This window comes from Panthera onca, chromosome A1 (genome assembly GCF_046562875.1).
Source record: "Panthera onca isolate mPanOnc1 chromosome A1, mPanOnc1 haplotype 2, whole genome shotgun sequence".
Classification (NCBI taxonomy): Eukaryota; Metazoa; Chordata; class Mammalia; order Carnivora; family Felidae; genus Panthera; species Panthera onca.
Genome location: NC_138339.1, coordinates 149,384,265 through 149,410,291, shown reverse-complemented (window position 1 = coordinate 149,410,291; position 26,027 = coordinate 149,384,265). Strand labels below are relative to the sequence as shown.

Sequence of the window (26,027 nt, the reverse complement as noted above, 5' to 3'; positions counted from 1 at the left end):
CCTAAGAAATTAAGGTTCCTAATTTTTGAGAATAAAAGAGAGTCACCTTTTGAAATTCTGAGGATATTTACTTCTCCATAAAATTGTACATTCCTCTGCATCCAAAAATGTGCATTCAATTTTAAGCAGCTTTGTGGCTTGAGAAATGCTGAGATTATCCTGACCTAAATTAAGAGCTGTGTTTTGAGAAGTAATTTCATTCTAACATATCCAGAATCCTTTATTTGTTAAATACTAAGAGACAGGGGGAATCTAACTAGTGTTCCCTCAAATCAGAGGGGCGATTAGCAAACTCTAGGGACCAGGTATAATTAACATCCCTATGAAGAAATCAAAATTACTACCTCTACATTTGCAGATTTAGAGAAAGCAAGGAAGAAAACATCTTGACTTGAATCTTTAAAACTGACATTTTAGAAGAAAAGGGAATTATACTTATCTCCATTATTCCCAGATTCTGTATCTATGAATTCCCCTATCCCCTCCAGTTTACTTGTAACTCCAAATGCAATTCTTGTATTTCTGTTACACTCATTCATAAACATGCACAGAGAAGCAAAAAACTGTAGTCACCCAGAACAGTTCCCAGATGAGGTCCAACAAGGTAACACTCTGGCTTCTTGCTCCACTTTTCACAATGTGAACAAGTGTCTTCTTCATAATTTAGTGCTATATTTGTTTTTGCATATTTGTTTTTTGCGTATTTGTGCTTTTTGTGGTGAATTTGAGGTTTTAAATGGCCCCAAAGCATGGGGCTGAAATGCCAGCTGCAAGGCTGTGAGGTGTCTAGTGTTTGAGCTAAGTTTCCCTCAGGCATTCGTTAGTGTCCAAGAGTTCAAGGTTAATGAGTTGACAATATACATTAAATAAGGTGTCTTTAAACATAAACACACATAAAACAAGCTTATGTATTGACTAGTTGATGAAAAGTGTTGTGACTAGAGGTTCACAGGAACCTAACCATGTATCTCCTCTCGGAGCAATGCTTCAGTACTTGCTAATTCCATGCTCAAGGTGACCATATAGAGCATAACTACTGTGAATAACAAGAATCCACTGTAACTGGAAACGGTGGCCATTTGAAATTTTCCCCACTCGCAACTCCTGGTGAAGTTAAAGACCAGGATTTCGGGGTCATGGTAAGGTAAACTTCACAAAAGGAAGAGGATTGTGCTGTGAGAATGGCAAATTGGATTAAGAAGAAGAAGAAGAGAGACCTGATTAAATTACATGAAGGGCACTAAGGAGAACATTTGGCAGATTAAATCCATTGATAGTGCTTAATTTAAAAATAGCAAAGTTGATGGGGAAGGAAACGGCCTTAACAGGGCATGTGAGTTAACAAATGGCAGTTTCAATCCGTGAAGGAAAACACATCTGCAAAGGTACCCTCATCAAACTTTGGTGGGAAAGAATTCAGGTCTTAAATGCAAGGAAAGAATGTCGCTTGTTCAAATTAAAGAGATCTAGTTTAAGTAAAAGAAGATTAGGCCTGGAGGTAAAAAGCCTAGAACCTGAGAATGCAAAGACTGAGACGAGTATTAGGAAAAAGGCAAAAGAACAAAGAAAGGTGAGAATATCAGGCTTAAAACAGAATGACAGTGGAGGTGGTGTGATGCAGATGAAGAAAGGGCTGAACTCAGGTAAGGGGACTCACAATAGTCTGTGCTCTACCACTAAGGAGCTCCACCATCTGGTTAACTGACCTTAATAAAAGGAAATGTTTGTTGCAAAGCTCAGTCAGTAACATCTGAACCAGTTACACCTTTTGCACTTTTCTAACTTCATCTTTTAAAGATTTTATTTTTAAGTAATCTCCACACCCAACATGGGGCTTGAACTCACAACTTCAAGATCAAGAGTCAAATGACTGAGCCAGCTAGGTGCCCTGTTAATAAATTTATTTTTATTATTATTTAAAAAAATTTTTTTAACGTTTATTTATTTCTGAGACAGAGAGAGACAGAGCATGAGTGGGGGAGGGGCAGAGAGAGAGGGAGATACAGAATCAGAAGCAAGCTCCAGGTTCTGAGCTGTCAGCACAGAGCCCGATGCAGGGCTTGAACTCACAAACCGTGAGATCATGACCTGAGCCGAAGTCGGTCGCTCAACCGAGCCACCCAGGCGCCCCTAATAAATTTATTTTTAAATGAACATGCTTATTATATAATTCAACACTGTTTAAAAATACCAAATCCCATCACCTGGTGTAACTACCATTATATCACATTCGTGTTAATATAAAAAAAAAAAAAAACCAAACAGGAAACAAAATTAAACTATACATGATTCCTTAATGTGATTTAAAAAAAAAAAAAGAAAAAAATTAAAAAATGATGGAACCATAGAACTTTTGTTTGCTATAAAAGATTTTCTAAAACTGATCTAAGATTAACAGAGATTCTAAACATTAAAGGTTACAAATCTTAGTTTTAACTGCATGTTTTGCTTTTGAACTTGATTGCCTACAATGAAAGTGAAATAGACCATCATTGTACATTTCCCCCATCCACTCATTACATACTTTTTCTATCAAAAGCTTGTATCATCTCCAAGGAAGATAAGTAAATGGTCAATAAATACATGCAAAGATGCTCGATTTCATGAACCATCAAGGAAACCCTAATCAAAGCCACAATACTTCTTTCATGCCCACTAAGATGGCTAAATCAAAAAGACATATGTAACAATTGTTGCCAAGGAGTGGAGAAATTGTAACCCTTGTACAAGGCGGTTTAGAATGTAGAATGATGCAGAAACTTTCAGAACAGTCTGTCAGTTACTCAAAGAGTTAAACATTACCATATGATCTAGTAATTCCACTCCTAAGTACCTACCTGACAGAAATGAAAATGCCCACAAAGAAACTTGTACACAAATGTTCACAGCAGTATTATTCTTAGAGCCAAAAAGTAGAAACAATCTGTGATGCTTTGATTTACAACAAAAAATATACATTTGATCTTCATCTCTGTTTCCAGAATGGAGCTCCTAAAATCCTTGGAATTTCTGAAGTGATTAAAACAGTAAAGGTGTCTTTTATTACAGGTCCTCCTTTCAAGGACACCAGAGTTTAACCTTAAATGAGGTGACTTTTTTAATGCCCCCATAAATGGGGACTTGTTGCCAGGGACACCAAGCAGGATTAGAGAATTGAAATTTTCAGTCCCCACCAGCCCCCATCCCCAACCACCAGGGAGAAGAGAGGGGGGAGAAGTTGTATCAATCACCAGATTTAATCGACCGTGCCTAATGAAGCCTCTGAGGGAATCTGTTAACTATGGAGTTCTGAGCTTTCAAGAGTAGGGAACACAGGGAGGTATGGGGAAGGCGAGGGGTCTGGAAAGAGCATGAAAGTTTCTTACCTGTTCCCTACACCTTGCTCTATGGGATCTCTTCCACTGGCTGTTCCTGAGTTTTTATAATAAGCCAGTAATCTAGTAAGTAAACTCTTCTCCTGGTTCTGTGAGCTGATAATAGCAAATTAATTAAACCCAAGGAGAGGATGATCCTGGGAACCTCTGGATTTGTAGCTCCTCAACTGAAAGCACAAGATAACCTGGACTTGTGACTAGTGTCTGAAGTTGAGGGGAGCAGTTCCATGGGACTGAACCCTTAACTTGTGGTACCCAACACTAGTGTCAGAATTGAGTTCTGTGACACCCAGCTGAGGTGGTGTCACAGAATTGCTTTAAGTGTAGAAAACCGGCACATCCAGTGTTGAAGTAAAGTAGTATTGTAGTAGAGTACTGAGAGTAGACAAGACACACAGGAGTGTGTTTTTACACAGATAAATAAATACAATGATATCCACACATGGAACATTATTCAGCCACTAAAAGGAATGAAGTACTAATACGTGCTACAACACAGATGAATCTTGAAAACATTATCCTAAGTATTAAGAAGGCAGTCACAAAGACCACAAGAAAATGTTTGGAACAGGCAAATCTATAGATGTAGAAAATAAACTACTGGCTACCTAGGGCTAGGGGACCGGAAGGAAATGGGAAGTGACTGCTAATGAGTATAGGGTTTCTTTTGGGGTGCTAAAAATGTTTTAAAAGTGAATGTGATAATGGTTGCACACCTGTGAATAAACAAAAACCCACTGACTGTGCACTTTAATGAATTATAGGATATGTGAATTATATCTCAATAAAACAGTTACATAAAACGGTTTATAGCATAACAGAGAACAAAGCACAAAATAACATATGCAAAACAATTTGCATGTATACAATAATTAGATGGAAAAGTAACAGAAGATTCTATTCATAAGAAGAACCAGAAGGTAAAATACCTATGAATAAATCTACCAAGAAGTATATAGGACTTCTACAAAAAAAACAAATGGAAAGACATCCTATAGGGAAGCCTGGGTGGCTAAGTTGATTAAGCATCCGACTTCAGGTCATATTACAGTTTGTGAGTTTGAGACCCACATTAGGCACTGCACTGATAGCTCAGAGCCTGGAGCCTGCTTCAGATTCTGTGTCTCCCTCTCTTTCTGCCCCTCCCTGCTTGTGCTCTCTTTCTCTCTCAAAAATAAATAAGCAAACATTAAAAAAAAAAAAAAAAAAAAGTATCCTACAAATCACCCTAATTTATAAAACAACATGATCATGATAAAAATGCCAGGACCAGATAAGTTGATTCTGAATTTCATTATTGAAAAAAGTTGCCAACTATCATCTGTCAAAATTATAAACACATATACCCTTTTGACCTACATATACATTAGAAAGGATGCAAAACAATCTACAAGGTTATTCACTGTAGCAGTGGTTTGTCATAGACTGACCATCAATATAGTACTACTTAAATAAGTTACAGGGGTGCCTTGAGCCCTTCATCGGGCTACACACATGGAGCCTACTTGAGATTCTTTCTTTCTCTCTCTGGAAAATGGGAAGGGAGAGGGAGAGGGAAGGAGGGAGAGGGAAGGAGGGAAGGAGGGGGAGGGAAGGAGGGGGAGGGAAGGAGGGGGAGGGAAGGAGGGGGAGGGAAGGAGGGAGAGGGAAGGAGGGAGAGGGAAGGAGGGAAGGAGGGAAGGAGGGAGAGGGAAGGAGGGAGAGGGAAGGAGGGAGAGGGAAAGAGGGAGAGGGAAGGAGGGAAGGAGGGAAGGAGGGGGAGGGAAGGAGGGGGAGGGAAGGAGGGGGAGGGAAGGAGGGGGAGGGAAGGAGGGAGAGGGAAGGAGGGAAGGAGGGAAGGAGGGAAGGAGGGAGAGGGAAGGAGGGAAGGAGGGAGAGGGAAGGAGGGAGAGGGAAGGAGGGAAGGAGGGAAGGAGGGAGAGGGAAGGAGGGAGAAGGAAGGAGAGGGAAGGAGGGAGAGGGAAGGAGGGAGAGGGAAGGAGGGAGAGGGAAGGAGGGAGAGGGAAGGAGGGAGAGGGAAGGAGGGAGAGGGAAAGAGGGAAGGAGGGAGAGGGAAGGAGGGAAGGAGGGAGAGGGAAGGAGGGAAGGAGGGAGAGGGAAGGAGGGAAGGAGGGAGAGGGAAGGAGGGAAGGAGGGAGAGGGAAGGAGGGAGAGGGAAGAAGGGAAGGAGGGAAGGAGGGAGAGGGAAGGAGGGAAGGAGGGAGAGGGAAGGAGGGAAGGAGGGAGAGGGAAGGAGGGAAGGAGGGAGAGGGAAGGAGGGAAGGAGGGAAGGAGGGAGAGGGAAGGAGGGAAGGAGGGAAGGAGGGAAGGAGGGAAGGAGGGAAGGAGGGAAAGAGGGGGAGGGAAGGAGGGAGAGGGAAGGAGGGAGGAAAAATTACAGTGATAAGAGAACTATCTATTATTTAGAATCTCTCCACAGTACAATGTTACATGGGAAAAAAAGCAAAGTGCAGAAATTTGTACATAATATACTATCTTTTGAATTAAAAATAAGGTGTAGGGGCACCTGGGTGGCTCGGTTGGTTAAGTGTCCGACTTCAGTTCAGGTCATGATCTTACAGTTTGTAGGTTCGAGCTCTGCGTTGGGCTCTGTGCTGACAGCTCAGAGCCTGAAGCCTGCTTCAGATTCTGTGTCTCCCTCTTTCTATGCCCCTCCCCTGCTCATGTTCTGTCTCTCTCTCAGAGATATTTAATGAATACACATTAAAAAAAATTTTTTTTAAATATGATGTGGAATAAGAAACTATATTTGTATTTACATATGTATGGAAGGACTCCAGAGGTGTATAAAAGAAACTAATAACCCTGTATATGAATGCATACGTGTGTGCATGCTGGGAGATATAACGGGAAAAGGGGGATGAAAGGGAGACTTCCACTGTATACTTTATATTCTCCATGTCCCCTTTTCCTGTGATGTCCTTAACTCCACTTTCCCCTGGCTAATATCATTAACTCAATAGTCAGCTATTCTAGGATGTTTTCCCTGATCCTGCCAAGCTGGCTAAGACCGTCTTAAAGAAAAGATAATAGGTCAAGCTTTCTGTCCTGTATTTATCATGGTTTTATAATTATCTTCTTGTGGGAGTCTTCTATAGCCTGTAAGATTCCTGAAACCTTATGTTTCATCACCTTCCACATCAGAAGTCTCAGAGTAAATGAATAACATGTAAGTGATTTCCAGTAAGTTAGTGATGGCCTCAAAACTAGTATTGTGCATGTCCTGCCTCCACTTGAGTTTCCCTCCTCTCTTGTTTACCTGTCCCCAGTCTAGACTTCCCTAGAGTAGACATCAGGGTCACCGAGAGGGTGGACAGCTGCACAAGCTGTTAACATTCTGAAACCTACTTGACTCTGGAGTTACACTTACCACAATTACCGAAAAGAGCTAAATGTAATACTATCTTTAAAAAATTCAGAAGAACTTGGGACGCCTAGGTGGCTTTGTCAATAAAGCGTCCAACTTCAGCTCAGGTCATGATCTAACAGTTCATGAGTTCGAGCCCCATGCCGAGCTCTCTCTGCTGTCAGTGCAGAGCCTGCTTTGGATCCTCTGTTCCCTCTCTCTCTGCCCCCCACCCTCACTCATGCATGCTTTCTCTCTCTCTCTCTCTCAAATATAAACATCAAAAAAAAAAAAAATCATACTGGCACAAAAACAGGCACTCAGACCAATGGAACAGAATACAGAACCCAAAAATAGACTCACAAACATATGGCCAACTAATCTTTGACAAAGCAGGAAAGAATATCCAATGGAATAGACAGTCTCTTCAGTAAGTGGTGGTGGAAAAGCTGGCCAGTGACATGGAGAAAAATGAACCTGGACCACTTTCTTCCCCATACACAAAAATAAACTCAAAATGGATGAAAGACCTCAATGTGAGACAGGAAGCCATCAAAATCCTCAAGGAGAAAGCAGGCAAAAATCTCTTTGATCTTTGCTGCAGCAATTTCTTACTCAACACGTCTCTGGAGGCAAGGGAAACAGAAGCAAAAATGAACTACTGGGACCACATCAAAATAAAAGGCTTCTGCACAGCAAAGGAAATAATCAGCAAAATGAAAAGGCAACCGACAGAATGGGAGAAGATATTTGCAAATGACATATCAGATAAAGGGTTAGTATCCAAAATCTATAAAGAACTTATCGCACTCAACACCCAAAAAACAAATAATCCAGTGAAGAAATTGGCAAAAGACATGAACAGACACTTCTCCAAAGAAGACATCCAGATGGCCAACTGACACATGAAAATGTTCAACATCACTCATCATTAGGGAAATACAAATCAAAACCACAATGAGATCCCACCTCACCCCTGTCAGAATGGCTCACATTAACAACTCAGGCAACAAGAGATGTTGGCGAGGATGTGGAGAAAGAGGATCTCTTTTGTACTGCTGGTGGGAATGCAAACTGGTGCAGCCACTCTGGAAAACAATATGAAGGTTCCTCAAAAAATTAAAAATAGAACTACTCTACAATCCAGCAATTGCACTACTAGGTATTTATCCAAGGGATACAGGTGTGCTGTTTCAAAGGGACATATGCACCCCAATGTTTCTAGCAGCACTATCAACAATAGCCAAAGTATGGAAAGAGCCCAAATGTTCATCGATGGATGAATGGATAAAGAAGATGCATGTGTGTGTGTGTGTGTGTGTGTGTATGTATGTATGTATACACACACACACACACACACACACACACACACACACACACACAATATGGAGTATTACTCGGCAATCAAAAAGAATGAAATCTTGCCATTTGCAACTACGTGGATGGAACTAGAGGGTACTATGCTAAGTGAAATTAGTCAGAGAAAGACAAATATCATAGGACTTCACTCATATGAGGAATTTAAGATACAAAACAGATGAACCCAAGGGAAGGGAAGCAAAAATAATATAAAAACAGGGAGGGGGAGAAAACATAAAAGACTCTTAAATATGGAGAACAGACGGTTACTAGAGGGGTTGTGGGAGGGGGGATGTGGGCTAAATGGGTATGGGGCATTAAGGAATCTGCTCCGGAAACCACTGTTGCACTATACGCTAACTTGGATGTTAATTTTAAAAAATTTTAAAAAAAGAAAATCAGAAGAACCTGATCCAGAATTTGAGTGACATGGTCTACCACTCTCCATGGAAAAACATGAAGAAAGCTTACTCAAACTAGACTCAAACTCAACTGAAGCCTTCAAAATGTCAGAAAGTGTCACAAACTAGAAAAGGCTAATGTGTGACCCTACAGCTAAAGGCACCTGATTTATAGATCATTTAAAAACTACCAAGGAGGACCCCCCACCCTCCATGGCCCCTGCACCCACTCTCCTGGGTGCTCAGCAGGCAAAGGTGCTGGAGGACATGCTGTGGGAGCAGTCTGAGCCGCTGCCCTAGCTGGCCACCATCTGCCAGTTCAAGTGGTTACCTCCAACTGGTGCTGGAGCAGGAGCACGTGGCCAACACCAAAGAGTATGAGCGGATAAAAAAATCTGAACTTTGGTTTTGCCAAACTGAAGGCACTTGTGCTATTTCTTCCCCAGAGCAGGAAGCATAGCAAAGCTGATATCCTTAAAGGTGCAACTGAATACATGTAAGTTCCCAGTGATATTTTCAAAAGAGCCAAAGATTCAGAAGAAAATCCAGATCACCAGAACTATAGCAACAATACTTCTGAACCACATATATCCTTGGCTAGAAATCTATCAAGAAACAACACCCAATATGCCAGCTGTATTGTGGGCTTGAAGAATGAGGAGGAAAGGCCCGGGGCAGATGGTAGCAGTGGTGAGTCAGCATACACTTAGTCGCCAGAGCATGATGTCTAGTACTGGAGAGATCTCCCCAACCAGGAGTTTGGACAGATTCTTAGAAGTGGAAGTCCTGAGTCACAGGCTTCCCCAAGTATGCGAAGTAAAAAGGCCAGAACAGGCCTACCTCCTAGAGACACATGCAGTCTTGAAAGTTTAAAAAAAAAAAAAAGACTCCCAAGGAGTCCAGACCTAAGTTTCTATATCCTGGAAGGTTCCTTAGTGTGACTCTGGTCAGTATCTCTCTCCCTACCTGCACTGCCGCCTCAAGGGCCTGGAACAAGTACCTGTTCTGGGCTACAGATGTACCTCAAAAGCAGGCAGTCACAGTGCTGCCACAACACAATGGAAGAACAAGAGGAACATGAAAGTTGTTTGTTATCTGCAGATTCTTTACGTAGAATTTAAAAATGTGTATATATCTGAATTTCAGCTTCCTGTAACAACAAAATAATTTGCTGTTGACCAACCACCCTACTGAAGGAAAGAAAAACTAGATGAAAACTGGGTACAAAACACAAAAATGAATTTGAAAGCACCAGAGAACTACCAAGGCAGCAAAGAGATGAGAGACAAAGAGCTCAGAAGAGAAGTACCAGGTAGGACAGGTCCCACATTACCTTTGGCAAAATATGCAGAATCACAAGCAGCTAAGGCAAGTAGATGAGGCAAAAGCAGAGAGGCTGAGGTGCTAAGCAAAGCTTTAATCCCTCTTCCACCGCTGGGGAAACAACACAGGAATTCGGGAACCATCACAGAAGACCCTGCTAAATCATCAAGATTCTAGCTATAAATGGGGGGGGGGGGGGGGGGGGTGCCTGGATGGCTCAGGTGGTTAAGCTCAGGTCATGATCTCACAATTTGTGAGTTCAAGCCCCGCATAGGGCTCCCATGCTGACAGCGCAGAGCCTGCTTGGGACTCTCTCTCTCCTGCTATCTCTTTCTGCCCCTCCCCTGCTCATGCTCATACTTTCTCTCAAAAATAAATAAATAAACTTAAAAAAAAAAAAAGAAGATCTATAAATGTAGTAAGTATGACCTGCAATAAACCAACCCAATGAACACCACACAAAAGGAGATAAATCCTTGATTAGATTATGGTCAGCCGTTCCTACCGTGACTACCTGCCCAAGGACAAAAGTAAATCCACCCGTAAGGAAAAAGAACACCATCCAGACTATCAAATTATTCTACCATTTCATACAATTTCCAGAACTCAATGAAAATCACCAAAATGGGGTGACTGGGTGGCTCAAGTAAGTGTCTGACTCTTCATTTTGGCTCAGGTCATGATCTCACCGCTATGAGATCAAGCTCTGCAGCAGGATTCACGTGGAGCCTCCTTAAGATTCTCTCTCTGCCCCTCCCCCGCTCATGTGCATAGGCACACTCTCTCCCTCTTTCTGAAAGAAAGAAAGAGAGAGAGAGAGAGAGAGAGAGAGAGAGAGAGAGAAAGAAGAAAGAAAATTACCAAAGTATTGAAAACCAAAAGAAAAAGAAAAACAACAAAACAGAACTCCCAGGAGATTTGGATATTGGAGTTATCAGACACAATCTTAAAAAAAAACTATGATGGGGGCACCGGGGGGCTTGGCTGGTTGAGCAATCAACTTCAGCTCAGGTCATAACCTTGCAGTTCATAGGTCTGAGCCCTACATCAGACTCCCTGCTGTCAGCACAGAGCCCACTTTGGAGCCTCTGTCCTCCTCTGCCCCTCTCCCACTTGCACTGTCTCAAAAATAAACAAACACTGAAAAAAAAAAAACAAACCTATGATGGACTTGCATTTTAGGCAAGAAAGAGTGACACATACTAGATTTACCCTCCTACATAAAACAACTAAAAACCAAACAAATATATGAAAAATTGAGTTTCAGACATTAGACATCAAGTAGCACGGGACAATAATCATTGACAGATGGGACATAGACAAGGTGAGCCTTTGTGACAGTTGTGCCTGGATGGCTTCCTTAGAGTGGTGTGGGGAGATGGAACCGAAGTGGAGTCTGGTGGTCTATGTGAATTGAGATGAAGCTGTCAGTCCAGGGACATCAAGGTGGCTACAGTTCACAGGGCAAAGTGCCAGAGAGAGCTACACAGATAGAAAGCTCTAAAGATCTGAAGATCCTCCTGAGTCTTCAGCTGAGTAATGATCGGCAAATGCATATGAACAGAATCTGAGACCAGAGATGGGGGAGGACAAACAGAAAAGGGCAGAGGAAACAAACCTTAGATAGATCACACAGGACCAGGAATAGTTTGTGTTCCCATCAGATGGAAAATTTCGTAATTCAGAGAATTTAGAAAGGTAGTACTTAAAGCAGACCTTGAGAAAAATCAAACTGTTTCCAAATAATTCAACTGCATCCCAGAACAAAGCTCAGGAGTATTTATAGGAGTACAAAACCATCAAGCACCCAAAAAAGTAAAATTCACAATGCAATGTGACTAATACAAAACTACCAGACATGCAAAAGGAGAGAAACAAAAAGAGCAATGGGTAGAGGGAAAGTGAAAAGGAATCATAACCAATCCAATCTATTGGATTGGTATCCAATATTGGTATCCAATAACCAATCCAATCTATCTAAAAAGATAGAATTAGCAAATAAGGACATTAAAAGTTATTTTAACTGTATTACATACCCTCAAAAAGGTAGAGGCAAAATGTTAAGTAAAGGCATGGAAGATTAAAAAAAAAAACAACACACTTTTAACTTCTAGTTATGAAAAATACATTATTACTGGATGAGATTAACAGCAAATTAGATATTGTAAAGATTAATGAAATTAAAGACAGCAATAAAAACTGTCTAAAAGAAAAAAAGGAACAAATTCATAAACAGGATTAGTGAGCTATAAGGCAACTTCAAGATACAAGTACAGTAAAACCTTGGATTCTGAGTAACTTTTTCTCTTAGTGTTCCACAAGTAAACATTTCTTTTAAAAAAATTTTTTTTAAATGTTTATTCATTTTTTGAGAGAGAGGAGAGACAGAGCATGAGTGGGAGAGGGGCAGAGAGAAAGAGGGAGACACAGAATCCAAAGCAGGCTCCAGGATCTGAGCTATCAGCACAGAGCCTGACATGGCGCCCAAACTCATGAACCACAAGTTCATGACCTAGCCGAAGTCAGATGCTTAACTGACTGAGCCACCCAGGTGCACCGATGAGTAAACATTTCTAGCACATTTTAACTTGAAAAACGAGCCATGTCTTGCAATAAGAGTAGTATATGACACTGAACGTCACATGATCACAACTGAGCCAATGATTCTTCTTTCTCTCTCTCATTGCAGGATTGTGGGTGATCCTCTCCCATGGCTGTGGTGCTTGCAGAAATCAGTGATTTCTTTTAGAATGTTGGAAGGGCACTAGTGTATTTTTTGTCACTTCAAAGCACCCATGGACAGTCCTTTTCCACAAAAGAGTAAGCTTAGGAATTCTTTGCTTCATTCTAGGTCAGGCTGCCTGCAGGGACCCTTTCCTCTGTCTTACTGCCAGTTACATTAACTACAGTATATAACAAGAGTTTATTAATACTATACTGTAGTAAACATCCATGAGAGCACATACAATGGCTCCCATGCAGAAAAAGGTTGAAAAGAAAGGCTGTAAGAAGGAGATGATTACAGTGGAAGTTAAGAAGAAAATCATGGAGGGACGCCTTGGGTGGCTCAGCCAGTTGAGCGACCAACTTCAGCTCAGGTCATGATCTCACGGTTTGTGAGTTTGAGCCCCACATCAGGTTCTGTGCTGAAAGCTCAGAGCCTGGAGCCTGCTTCTGATTCTGTGTCTCCCTCTCTCTCTGCCCCTCCCCCACTCATGCTCTGTCTCTGTCTCAGAAATAAACATTTAAAACAAAAAAAAGAAAATCATCCAGAAGCATGAATGAGGTATGAGGGTGGCCGAAATTGAAAGATTTTGTAAGAAGTCTACATGTGCATCTCATCTGTAGAGAAGGAGGAGAAAAGGCGGAGGAATCCCTCACTTCAAATGAGATTAGGGAGATGTGTAAAATGTGGGAAACAGTCCAAAATTTTGTAAAAAAGCACCACCTGAATAAGGCTGTGGCAGTGCAAGTGATGAATCTGTTTCACGATAATACAATATTCCATTTCTGAGAAATCCTCAATGACAAAAGCCAAGTGTCATTGGATAGGTTCCTTGTTAAAGCTGCACCAAAAGAAAAAGATTCCATTGAGCCAATAAATAACAGTGATTCCGTTAGGGATACTGGACGTCGTCCTACACAATAACCCTCCTCTCTCATCTACCTCACATCAGTCATGAAGGTTTTCAAAGGTAAGTGCAGGTTAATTTGTTTATTTTTCTTTATAATTTTGTATTTTCTTTATTATTTTGTATTATATTACAGTATTGTAGTCATTTTTATATGCATATTTTTGGTTGTGGAACAAATCATCTGAGTTTCCATTATTTCTTATGTGGAAATTTGCTTTGATAGACAAGTGCTTTCTTTGGATTACATGAATGTTTCTGGAACGAATTATACTCACAAACCAAGGTTTTACTGTAACTATATTCCAAAAAAGGTGGGGAGTGGAGGGGAGAATATAAAAAATTACTTAAAGAGTAGCCTAAACTCTTTCAAATTTTCTGAAAACTATTAACCTACAGATCCAAGAGGTTCAACAAAACCTAAGCACAAGAAAAAAAAAGACACCAAAGTACATCATAATCACATTGCTTAAAACCAGTAATAAAGAAAAAATCTTAAAGCAGCCACAGAAAAGGGACATACACAAAAGAGGCAAGGGTAAGAACAACAGCAGACTGCTCATCAAAAACAATGCAAGCACAAAGATGGAACAGGATCTTTAAAGTACTTCAAGATGAAAACTGTTAACCCAGAATTCTATACCCAGAAAAATTATCTTACAAAAAAGAAGGCAAAATAAAAAGACTTTTCAAACATGAAACCTGAACAAACCAGCAAGCATACCTCCACCACAGGAAATACTAAGGGGAAGTCCTTCAATCAGACAGAAAATGAGAACAGAAAAAACTTGCCTATACACAAAGAATCAAGAACACTGGAAATAGTAAGTACATGGATAAATAAAAACAACTTTTCCTAATACTTCAGTGTTTAAAGCAAAAATAACAATATATTGTGAGATTTATAACACATATAAGGAAAATATATGACAGCAACAGCACAAACACCAGGAGAAAAGAAACAAGCAGACTGTTAAAACTCTCATACTAAATATGAAGTAACAGAATATAACTTGATATACTTTATATTATTAACCCTAAAGAATTAGACATTATTAAACAAAGAATTATAGCTTACTAGTCAACAAGGAGATAAAATGCAATTTTACAAAAAATACTGAGTTAATTCAACATGAAAAAGGCAACAAAAAAAGATTATGAAAATGGAAAATAAATCACATGACAACAGATTTAAGCCCAACTAAAAGAACTGAAAAGAGAGAAACCAGCTAGTATCCACTGGAAGCACTGGAAGCACATCTGAGAACATCATCACAACTGGGAGGAGTTTAGTGCAACTCAATTATGAGAGCAAAGTGTCCACAATAAGTCAAAAAAGCAGTCTGGACCCCAGGAATTCCAAAAACTGGCCAGCCAAGGCCCCCCACTGGGGGGGGGGGGGGCAGGGGGGACACGGACACTCTCTAAAAACGAGAGCAGGGAACAGAATCAGAAAGTTTCACTCTGCAAAAACCAGAAGAGGAAGCTCTAAAGTTAGAAAAACAATCCTGAATTACACCTTCTAAAAGTTCAGAAAAATGAAGTTTAAATAAAAATGAACAGAAAAGTTATATGGTCAAATCTCATAGAAGCTATTAAGTTTTTTTAAAAGTTACCAGAATAACTAAACTCCCTATGGACAAGGAAAGCATACCACAAACATGCTCAAAAAACTACTTATAATTTCAAACAGAGCTAAAAATTTGACATTAAGAAATGATAAAAAAAACATAAATAAGAATTAGAAAAACTCAGTAAAGGAAAACTAAACTACCAAGAACTTAATGATGAATAACCACAAAAAGAGTATGCTTTTACAAAAAGAGGAAATTTTTAAAAATCACAAATAAATGAAGAACTAAGGGTTCAGAATCAATTGTTTTGTTATACACCAGCAATGAACAATTGGAATTTGACATTAAAAACAGCAATACCATTAGCACCCCAAAAATGAAATACAGTAAAATCTTGATTTGTGAGCATAATTTGTTCCAGAAACATGCTTATAATCCAAAGCATTCGTATATCAGTGAATTTCAAGAACCCTTGGCTCAGCTGTGATCATGTGAGATTCGGCATCACGAAGGACTCATATTGCAAGCCACTGCTCATTTATCAAGTTAAAATTTATTAGAAATGTTTGTTCATCTTGCAGAACACTCACAGAACAAGTTACTCACAAAGGTTTTACTGTACTTATATACAGATCTAATAAAATATACACATGACCTGTATGAGGAAAACTAAAACTGTGATGAAAGAAATCAAAGAATTAAATAAATGGTAGATATTCCATGTTCAGCAATAGGAAGATTAAATATTATCAAGATGTCAGCTCTTCTCAACTTGACCTATAGATTCAATGCAATCTCAACTGAAAGTACAGCAAGTTATTTTGTAGATGTTGACAAACTAATTTTAAAGCCTTATATGCAGAGGCAAAAGATCACAAAATAATCAACACAAAATTGAAGGAGAAGAAGCTGGAGGATTGATGCTAGCTGCCTTCAAGACTTACTCTAAAGCTACAATCATCAAGACAGTGTGGTACTGGCAAAAGAATAGACAGATCAACAGAACCCCAATACATTCATACAGTCAATTGATCTTTGACAAAAGAACAAAGGCAATACAATGGAGAAAAGTTTTTCCAACAGATGCGCAGGAGTAACTGGATATCCACAAGCAAAAAAAAAAAAAAGTAGATACCTCACACTCTTTATAAAAATGAATTCAAAATGGATCACAGACTTAAATGTAAAACACAAAACCATAAAAATCCTAGAAGATAGCACAGAAGAAAATCTATTGTGATTTGGGTTTGCAATGACTTTTTAGCTATAACACCAAAAGCACAATCCATGAAAGAAATAATAAGCTGGACTTCATTAGAATTAATAACTTCTGTTCTGTGAAAGCCACTGTCAAGAGAATGAAAAAACAGGTCATAGACCGGGAGAAGGCATTTGCAAAGACCTATTTGGTAAAGGACTGTCAATCAAATACACAAAGAACTCTTAAAACTCAACAATAAGGAAACAACCCAATTTAAAACTGGGCAAAAGAGGGCACCTAGGTGGCTCAGTTAAGTTAAACATCCAACTTTGCCTCAGGTCATGATCTCATGGTTCATTAATTCAAGCCCCACATTGGGCTCTGTTCTGAGAGTGGAGACCCCACTTCGGATCCTCTGTCTCCCTCTCTCTCTGCCTCTCTCCGACTAGTGCTCACTCTCTCTCTCAAAAATAAACATTAAAAGATTTTTTTAGCATATAAGCATAAGAAAAGTTATGCTCTTAATCATATGTCATCAGGGAAATGAAAATTAAAAATAGTAACAATGAGATACCACCACACATACCATTTAGAATGGTCAACATACAGAACACTGACAACATCAAATGCTGGAAAGGATGTGGAGCAATAGGAAGTCTCATTCATTGCTAGTGGGAATGCAAAATGATATAGACATTTTGGAAGAGTTTAGCAGTTTCTTACAAAACTAAACATATTCTTACCATATGATCCAGCAATTGTACTCCCTGGCATTTACCCAAAGGAGTTGAAAACTTACATCCACACAAAAACCTGCACATGGATGTTTATAGCAGCTTTATTCGTAACTGCCAAAACTTGGAACAACAAAGATGTCCTTCCGTAGATGAACAGATAAATAAACTGTAGTAAACCCAGACAATGGAATATTATTTAGCACTAAAAAGAAATGAACTATCAAGCCATGAAAAGACATGGAGGAACTTAAATGCATATTATTAAGTGAAAGAAGCCAATCTTTAAGGCTACATACATACTACATGATTCCAACTATGTGACATTCTGGAAAAGGCAAAACTATGGAGGCAGTAAAAAGATCACAGGTTGCCAGGGTTCAAGGAGAGGGAAAGGAGGATGAATTGGCAGTGCACCAAAGTCTTTTAGAGCAGTAAAAATATTCTCTATGACTCATAATGGTGGATACACTCCATTATATATTTGTCTAGACCCGTAAAATGTACAACACCAAGAGTGAACCCTAATGTAAAGTATGGACTTTTTGGTGATCACATGTCACTGCAAGTTCATCAACTGTAATAAATGCATAATTCTGGTAGAGGATGTTGATAGTCAGGAGGTGGAGGGAGTCGTGCACTATACTTTGTCAAATGTGCTGTGAACCTAAAACAGCTCTAAAAAGTAAAGTCATTAAAAAAACAAAAATCTAGATCAGTGGCTGCCAGGGGCTGGAAGTCAGGAGGTCTGCTTAAAAAAGGTGCATGGGGAAGTTTTCTGGGGGTGATAAAGCTCATATTGTAACTGTGGTCGTGGTTATACAACTGTGTATTTATTTTAAAAGCTGTACAACAGTAAAGTTAATTTTACGGTATTTTTATTTTACTGTAAATTATACCTTAATTTTTTTAAGTTTTAAAAATGATTCAAGAGACCAATATGCAAATTCAGAGAATAAATCTCTGAAAAAACACAAAGGAATTGGAATAAAAAAATATTATCCAAACTATACTGAAATGGTTTTCTTTAAAAATAATGTATAGTTTGAAATTTTTTTTCTTTATATACTGTACTTGAGAATATCAAGATAGAACAACCAACACCAAGATATATTCCAGTAAAATTACAGGTAAAAAAAAAAAAAAAAAATCCTTTGGGTATCTAGGCAAAAAGAGCAACTAACTAATAAAAGAAAGAAAATTATACTGGCATCAAGGCCATAGCAAAACTGAAGTAACATACATAAAATATTTAAAGAAAAAATGTGAGCCACCAATTTTATATTCAGCCAAACTGACTTTCAAATATAAAGGACACAAACTGTTATCAACATGCAAGAAATACAGAAAATACTGCTCCCATGAGCCCTTTCTAAAAGGAAACATCTAGAGAACAAGCTTCCAGAAAACCGAAATGATTAGGAATAAACAAACTGGTGGGAGGCACTGAATATATACTTACCTACAAAACAAAGTCTAAATGGGGAATTATGCAGGTTAAATGGGAAGGCTGATAGTATATAATGACTACATACTCTATCTAACAGTATAGACAGAAAACAACTACTTAATGGGAGTGAGGAGGGAAACGGGAATAATATTCCAAGCAGTTTTACCCGCTTTTGGTACTCATATTAGTAGTAGTATTTTTAGTACTGTTATTCTGAGACTGCAATGTAATATGGGATAAACCAAATAAGTAATTACGGGATATTCAAATTCCATCATCCCATGTCCCTGAGAACTAGGACACCCAGTATTAAAGGAGATACACATGTAATTACAGAAAAGGTTAACTAAAATCCCTGTTATTCTGATTCTGAATCAAAAGTCTCAATATATTTTTATATTTTAACTGTAAATATACAAATATATTTTTAAAAAATTTTATAAGTATGTATATATCATATAAGTATATATCTTTCAATCATAAACGTGTACGACTATACATATATGATGAAAAGCTATGATGCATATAGTCTTATTTCACAGCTCTGTCCAGTGAAAAGACCTAGAAACAGTGACCAACCCAATAGCAACAAGCATCTGTAGCAACAGATATTTTGGTCTTGAAATATCATTTCTAACTTAAAAAAAACAAAAGATTTCTTGGAAAAAATTATAAATTCCAGGTTTGAGGCAGTAAATACACAAGATGAGTCAAGAAAATCTTATTATATCAGATAGCAAGGAAACTACCAAAGACAGGGTTGTATCAAAAACTCATAAATCCTTTAAGAAGCTCTCCCACTGGCCAACAACAGGGCAATTTAAGCATCAAAATAAAAGTAATAATCACAATCCACAACATATGTTTGAAACTAAAATATTTAGATATAGTAGTTAATAATGACACTTTAAAAAAACCTAATTAGGGGCGCCTGGGTGGCTAAGTCGGTTAAGCGTCCGACTTCGGCTCAGGTCACGATCTCGCGGTCCATGAGTTCGAGCCCCGCGTCAGGCTCTGGGCTGATGGCTCAGAGCCTGGAGCCTGTTACCGATTCTGTGTCTCCCTCTCTCTCTGCCCCTCCCCCGTTCATGCTCTGTCTCTCTCTGTCTCAAAAATAAATAAACGTTAAAAAAAAAAATTTTAAAAACCTAATTAGTCACCATCAAAGAATGATAGTTTATACTGAAAACTGGTAAATAAAAGGAAACAAGCTTTCTTTTCTAATTAATCAGTTAGTGTGGGAAAGCATGTCTTTGTAGATGTAGCTCACTTAATGAAAAAAGATGACAGAATTAGAGTATCACTATTTTGCTTAGATATACATAATTTACTATTAAAACTATAAGGAAACAAAGGAAGTGATTAAAAGAAAGTAATGGTTACTTTTGAGAGCACAGAGGTGGTTATAATTGGCTGTGGCAAAGGAAGGGGCTCTGGGGTAGGTGAAAAAGTTCTAATTCTTGACCTGGATAGTGGTTACAAGGCTATTGACCTTATAATAATTCATTAACAGATTTGTCTGTGTGGTTTTCTTTATCTGTGTTTCATTTTACAATAAAAAAGGTTTTCTTTAAGAAGTAAATGATGAATAGCTATTTGGCTTATCTGGTTAATACCAAATGGCAAAAGGAACTCACCACCCATCCCGCTGGAACCAGAGGAGCATATGAGATAACTGTGGGTCCAGGATTCACTGACCTCAGGTCCCTAGAACTCTGCATCAAAGAATCTTAAGGAACTGGTGCTAAAGCATATACATGAACTGTCTTTGCATGAACTGAATTCAGGCCTTGACAATTTCTACATGTAGGAGCTTATGTATTCAAGACTGCTAAGACAAAAAGTGACCTTTCTGATAGCGGCTTTATTACAAGGTCCTGTTCCACAGACCAATTTCAACCAACAGTTTATCCTCCGTGTTACTTGGTAAAGATACAACTATTTGTTAAGAAAGTTATTTCACAGGAATCCTTTCTTCCTTCCTATCTTGTATACAGATTTCTTACCAAAGCTCAGAGTAAGCAGAAAACAATGATTCAAAATTGTCAAGTAGTTCTCAACATAAGGTAAAGGGGGGGAAGAGTGAGGTAGTAGGAGGAAAGAGCAGAGGAGAATCCTCTTAACCTCAGAGATATAATCTCACTGACCAAAGTGAGTACTTTTTAGCTTATCCTGGTATTGTAAGAAAATGGAAACTTCCCTACATCCAAAGGACTTATAATTCAAAAACCACTAACACAGGCTGAAAAAAAGAGAAAAATACAGTTAAATACAAAGGGTGACTGCCTGAGCTTTAAAGGTAACTGGTAAATCAGACAGCATGTTTCCCTTTGGGCTTACCTGATCCAGAAAGCCATATCTGACAGAAGACGGAGAAATTTTACTCTCTACCACACCTACTCTATGAAACTGAACACCCCTTACTTACCACCAGCACTCTAAAGAGAGAGGGAAACCAAGAGACTCGCGTGGGTACCCAGGGAGAGTGTTTAGGTTTACTGAATAGGTTCATAGAGATTTTGAGCTGACAAGGAAAGAATACTACTATCATTACTTTCTTTTTGCTTCCTGTAAATATTTTCCTGCCTAGTCTTGGCAATTATATTTTGTCTATTAGTTACTTATATTGGTGCACTCCGTTCTTCTCACTCCCTAATATACCATAAGCTTCAGAATGCAGGGACTGTGTTTTTTTCCATCCTATGTATCTTCCATATACCTAGTACAACACCTGGCAAGATGTTATACACATAGCATGTGTTCAGTATGTTTGCTGCATTAAATTAAAAAAAAAAAAAATTAAGGACAGTCAGGAAAAAGAGGAGAAACCTTGCAAAACTCAAGACAGAATGGAAGAAAAGTATGAGGAGGCATATGAGGCCAATATTAACACAAAACCTCTTTAGCACTGGTTGCCTTAAGAATAAGGCACCTGGTATTAACCAGGTGTATCCCTTCACCACCTTTGAAGTATTAAAAAAGAGGCTGCAGGCCCCCCCGCAGGGATGATGGGGATATCTCTGCAGCTCTGGTTCTAGGGGCTCTCCTATTTCTTTGACTAGGTCTAAACTGCATTAAGGTAGAAGGGAACTTTGAGATCTGCTTTGAATTCTTTAAAGATTTTGTGTTTCTGAATAAGGCTATCCTTAGAGACTCAGACTGAAAAGCAAATGAAGAAAATAAGGAGAAACAAATCTATCACATAACCTATTCTAGACCAGGCATTTCCCATCCCACTGGAAATCTGTAATTTGATAATACAAAAGCTCAATCCTACTTTATCAGAGAATTAAGTATCAGAACAAACCTTTATGCACTAGGCAGTTCACATGTGTCATTTTTATTTCATCCTTGTCATTCCCATTTTTATAAAAGGACACTGACACTGAAATAAGAAATGAATGGGTTTTGAACTTTGACCAAAACCATATTCTTTCCACTGAACCTTCCCACTTCTAAGATAATTAGCACTGGTAAAATACAACACTGCCTCTTTAGTGCACTGGCATTAGAAAGCTTAATTTCTACCATCTTGATTTCCACACCATTAAATTTATGCGTGCATGTCTTACCACTTATTTCAAGCTCTGCCCAATGTGATTTCTTTCCATTTGCTGCTTCTTCAGAGGACATAATTGTGTACATCCTCCTAGGGTCAGGAGGCTCGTATTTTTCTTTGGGCATGCCTGTTGAATTGAAAAAAGCAATCAGTATTCTGAAGAACCAAATAACTGGAAATAACCAACATCTTTTTAAAAGTAAGTACCCATATTATCATCTCTAAATACCACTTCCCACTAAAAAGAAGCTTCTCGGAGAAATGGAGAATTGCAGGTCCAGGATCAGAAAAATATAAAACAAGGCTGGGTGCTAACAAAGATGCTGTGACAGCAGACAGCTTGGAGAAGCTTCCATTGGCCACAAGTAAGACAACATGAGCATCAAAAGAGTAACTATTAAAAAAAAAAAAATTAAAAAAAAAAAAAAATTCAGTCACCTAAAAAGTGGCAGAAGGGAAAGAATTAAGCATTTATCCTGCATTTCTGGCAAAACTAAATAAGGGAATAATCTTAATAGAATTCCATCTAATAAATGCAGAAAGTTAAATAGTTAGAAAAATCACTATTTCACAACCCAAAATGAAAAAAAAAAAAAAAAAAAAAAAAGGACTGAGGCAATGACCACCAATGATTAATGAAAGCATTAGGTGAAAAAAGAATACAATGGAAAAATTACAAATGGATATTCAGGCTATGAGATGTCAACACAATGGTCCATCTCATCATTAGGATGACTAAACTCATGTGCCAACACGACGTATTTTGCCCCCTCATCTAAACATAGTAAAAATAAAAAAACTGAACGTGAATCAAATCAAGCACTCCTACTCCTGGTACCAGTTGACACAAAATGAAGGGGATAGAGGAATATGTTAAAAATAATACATTCGGGGTGCCTGGGTGGCTCAGGTCATGATCTGGTGGTTCATGAGTTCGAGCCCCACATTGGGCTCTGCACTGACAGCTCAGAGCCTGGAGTCTGCTTCAGATTCTGGGTCTCCCTCTCTCTCTTCCCCTTCCCCACTTGTGCGCATGCACTCTCTCAAAAATAACTAAACATTAAAAAAAATAACACAAGACATAACAACGTGAACATACTGAACACTTCTGAACTGTATACTTAAAAATGGTGAAGGCAGCAAATTGTTATATTTAACCACAATTAAAATTTTTTAAAAAATTGTAAACAACTCCACAAAAATATAGCCAACCAGATACAGAATATAGAAAGTTCTACATGAGAAAGATCCAATTTCTTCAAAAATAAAGGACATGAAAAACAGGAGACCAAATTGACATGGATTATACAACTTACAGGGCACAGCAATGAAATGCAATACCCACACCTTGTTTGGGTCCAATTTGAACAAACCAAGCATAAAAATTTTTGAGAATTTGAAAAACTAAATGTAAGTTGATACTGAAAGACTACTCTTCATTTCACTTGTGGTTATTTCCTTAATCCTTATCTGTTATCCATACATTCTGACATATTTACATGAAACGAAGTCTCACACCCTTGCATATCCCCCAAACTCCTTGCCTGAGTCTTCACCTTATTTGTTTGGATGAGTCCAAAGCCACTTAGGCCAACTCTCCACCTACTACGGATACATACCCAGCTAAATATAGCCAGAGAAAAACCTACTACACCATGTGAACTTAAAGGGAATCACTCAGCAATCACTTACCTCAAATGGACTATTTATGCCGCCAAGAAATTATACTTTAAATTCTCCTAGTCCCTTCTACATGACTTTCTCTTCAAACTTCTAACATTTACCCTCCATCCTCCCTTTCTTACTTCCATTTTCTCATTGAAACAGAAAACAACCAAAAGAGGCCTTTCTATGAACTCCCACCCCCACCCATCTACACTCTCATTTAGTAGGACAAATTGCCTCTCTGAACACTCAATCTCATCCCCATCATCTTGCCTGTTCAAGGACATTACTTGGCAATTCTCTCTTACATCACTTTCCCCCTCTATACTAGATCTTTATCTTCAGTATACATATATATGGTATTATCTCCTTTATTTAAAAGTTCTGACCCCATTTCCCCCTCCAGTTACACTTTTTTTCTCATTCTCTTCACACACACACACACACACACACACACACAAATAAATTATCCTTGGAAGTTACATATGCTGTCTCCTCCTCCCTTTTTCCCAGTTAAAATCATTCAAATCAGTATGTGCTTTTAACATTCCACCAAAAACTGCCAGGAAGAAAACCAGTGGCCCAACATTGTTGTAATCAATGCTCGTTTCTTAGACCTACTTTTGCTTGTCCTACGATCAGTATTTGATGTAGATGATCACTCCCTCTTAGACAGACTCACTCAGTTGGCTTCCAGGATATCTTTTCTCTTGGTTTTCCTCTTATCTTACTAAATTTAGTCTTTTGCTAGTTCTTCCTACAGTCAGAATTAACTCCATTTTACCAGCAGAAACCTGAAGCCCAAAAACGTTTAAGAAATTTAACCAGCATTATAAGGCTGGGAAGCAGCAGAGTCAGGCTTTGATTGCATCTGATTAAAAAGTTAAAGCTACTCTCTAAGTGAAATAAGACAATCACAAAAAGACAAACATTATTTCATTTACATGAGGTACTAAAGTAGTCAAACTCACAGAGACAGAAAGTAGAATGGCAGCTGCCAGGGGCTGGGGAAGGGAAGTTACTGAATGGGTGCAGAGTTTCAGTTTACGAGAATTACGGAGATGGATGGGGGGGGGGGTAACTGTTGTACAACATTATGAATGTATTTAATACTACTGAATGCTACATTTAAAAATGGTTTTAAGATGATAAATTTTATGTACGTTTGCCACAATAAAAAAAGACTGGAAAAAAGCCAAAGCAACTCTATGCTGCCTTCCTAACTGATGGGAAGTAGAGCTATTTTTGAAACAGAAATGAGCTTTGGGCAGTCAAAACATAGAAGTAAATAATCCTTAAAAAGCTGCTTTAAAAAATATAAATGATGAGACTAATCATCTGCACAAGAAACAGCACATCTATTTTTTGTTTTCTTAAATATTATTGATGAAACTGTTGTCTTACATGTTAACTTCTGGAAAAGAGAAATACAAGGTCTGAAGTTTTTAGACTGTTACAAAATACCTAACAGAGAGCTATACAGTCAGAAAACTGTTCCTATTCTAGAAGACAATCTGGCAAAGCAAGTGCCTTTTCTGAATGATATGAATATCCTAGTAATAACCTAGAAAATATAAAACGTTGTGTAAGGCTACCAAAGCTTGATGGTAACAGTGCTTAAGATCACCCAAATGCCGTGATTTTGACCAGACTCTACTTAGAAAACAACCATCTGGGGGCACCTGGGTGGCTCAGTTGATTGAGCATCCAACTTCAGCTCAGGTCATGATCTCGAGGTTCATGAGTTCAAGCCCCACACTGGGCTCTGTGTGACAGCTCAGAGCCTGGATGGAGCCGGCTTCAGATTCTGTGTCTCCCTCTCTCTGTGTCTGTGTCTGTGTGTGTGTCTCTCTCCGCCCCTCCCATGCTCACGCTCTCTCTCTCTCTCTCTCAAAAATAAATAAGACATTTAAAAAAATTTAGAAACCAACCATCTGATCTTCATTGGCTTTTCCAAATAGAATTTAACAATGGTAAGAAATTGGCTCTCTCCAGCTGAGTTCAGTATCTTGGTCCTATTATTAATCATTTGACTCCTTAGTGAAAGTTCAGAAGTCTGATTTGCCAACTACATGTGAGCTTAGTTTGAGTCAAGGTCCAGAGTTTGATTCCACTTCGGAGAATGGACAGAAGTGCCACTGAACTAATAAGAAATCTGAAAACTAGGTCCTGCACCTGGGGTCATTCCATTAGAGGGTCATAATTTCTGCATAGGTAGCCAACCACTCCCTTTCTTGATTTTTCATAATGTGGGATGGGTTGTCTTAAAATTTAAGAGACAGCTCATTAAATGTGAAAGCAGTGAGGAGATCATCTTTATTTCCAAATCCCTGAGACTGAGGATTCGGAAGTGGGGGTGGGGGGAGGTGTATGACAGCAGAGAAGTTGGCCAACCACTATACTGTACAC

General features: G+C 38.8%; 2 protein-coding genes across 5 annotated transcripts in view; one reads left to right on the top strand and one right to left on the bottom strand.

The window, feature by feature from the left end:
• CNOT6 (CCR4-NOT transcription complex subunit 6) overlaps positions 1–26,027 on the bottom strand; it is a 76,646-nt gene that overhangs the window by 32,482 nt on the left and 18,137 nt on the right. For all 4 annotated transcript variants that reach the window (XM_060636440.3, XM_060636441.3, XM_060636442.3 and 1 more), the window contains exon 2: positions 21,967–22,080. In XM_060636440.3, coding sequence (XP_060492423.1) covers positions 21,967–22,078 — 112 coding nt within the window. In that variant the 5' untranslated portion in view covers positions 22,079–22,080. The remainder of the gene's footprint in view (positions 1–21,966; positions 22,081–26,027) is intronic.
• Positions 8,694–9,353, top strand: LOC132682396 (factor in the germline alpha). The gene is given in 4 exon segments (XM_078443899.1): positions 8,694–8,812; positions 8,814–8,868; positions 8,870–9,187; positions 9,189–9,353. Coding segments are annotated over 4 exon segments (657 nt in total).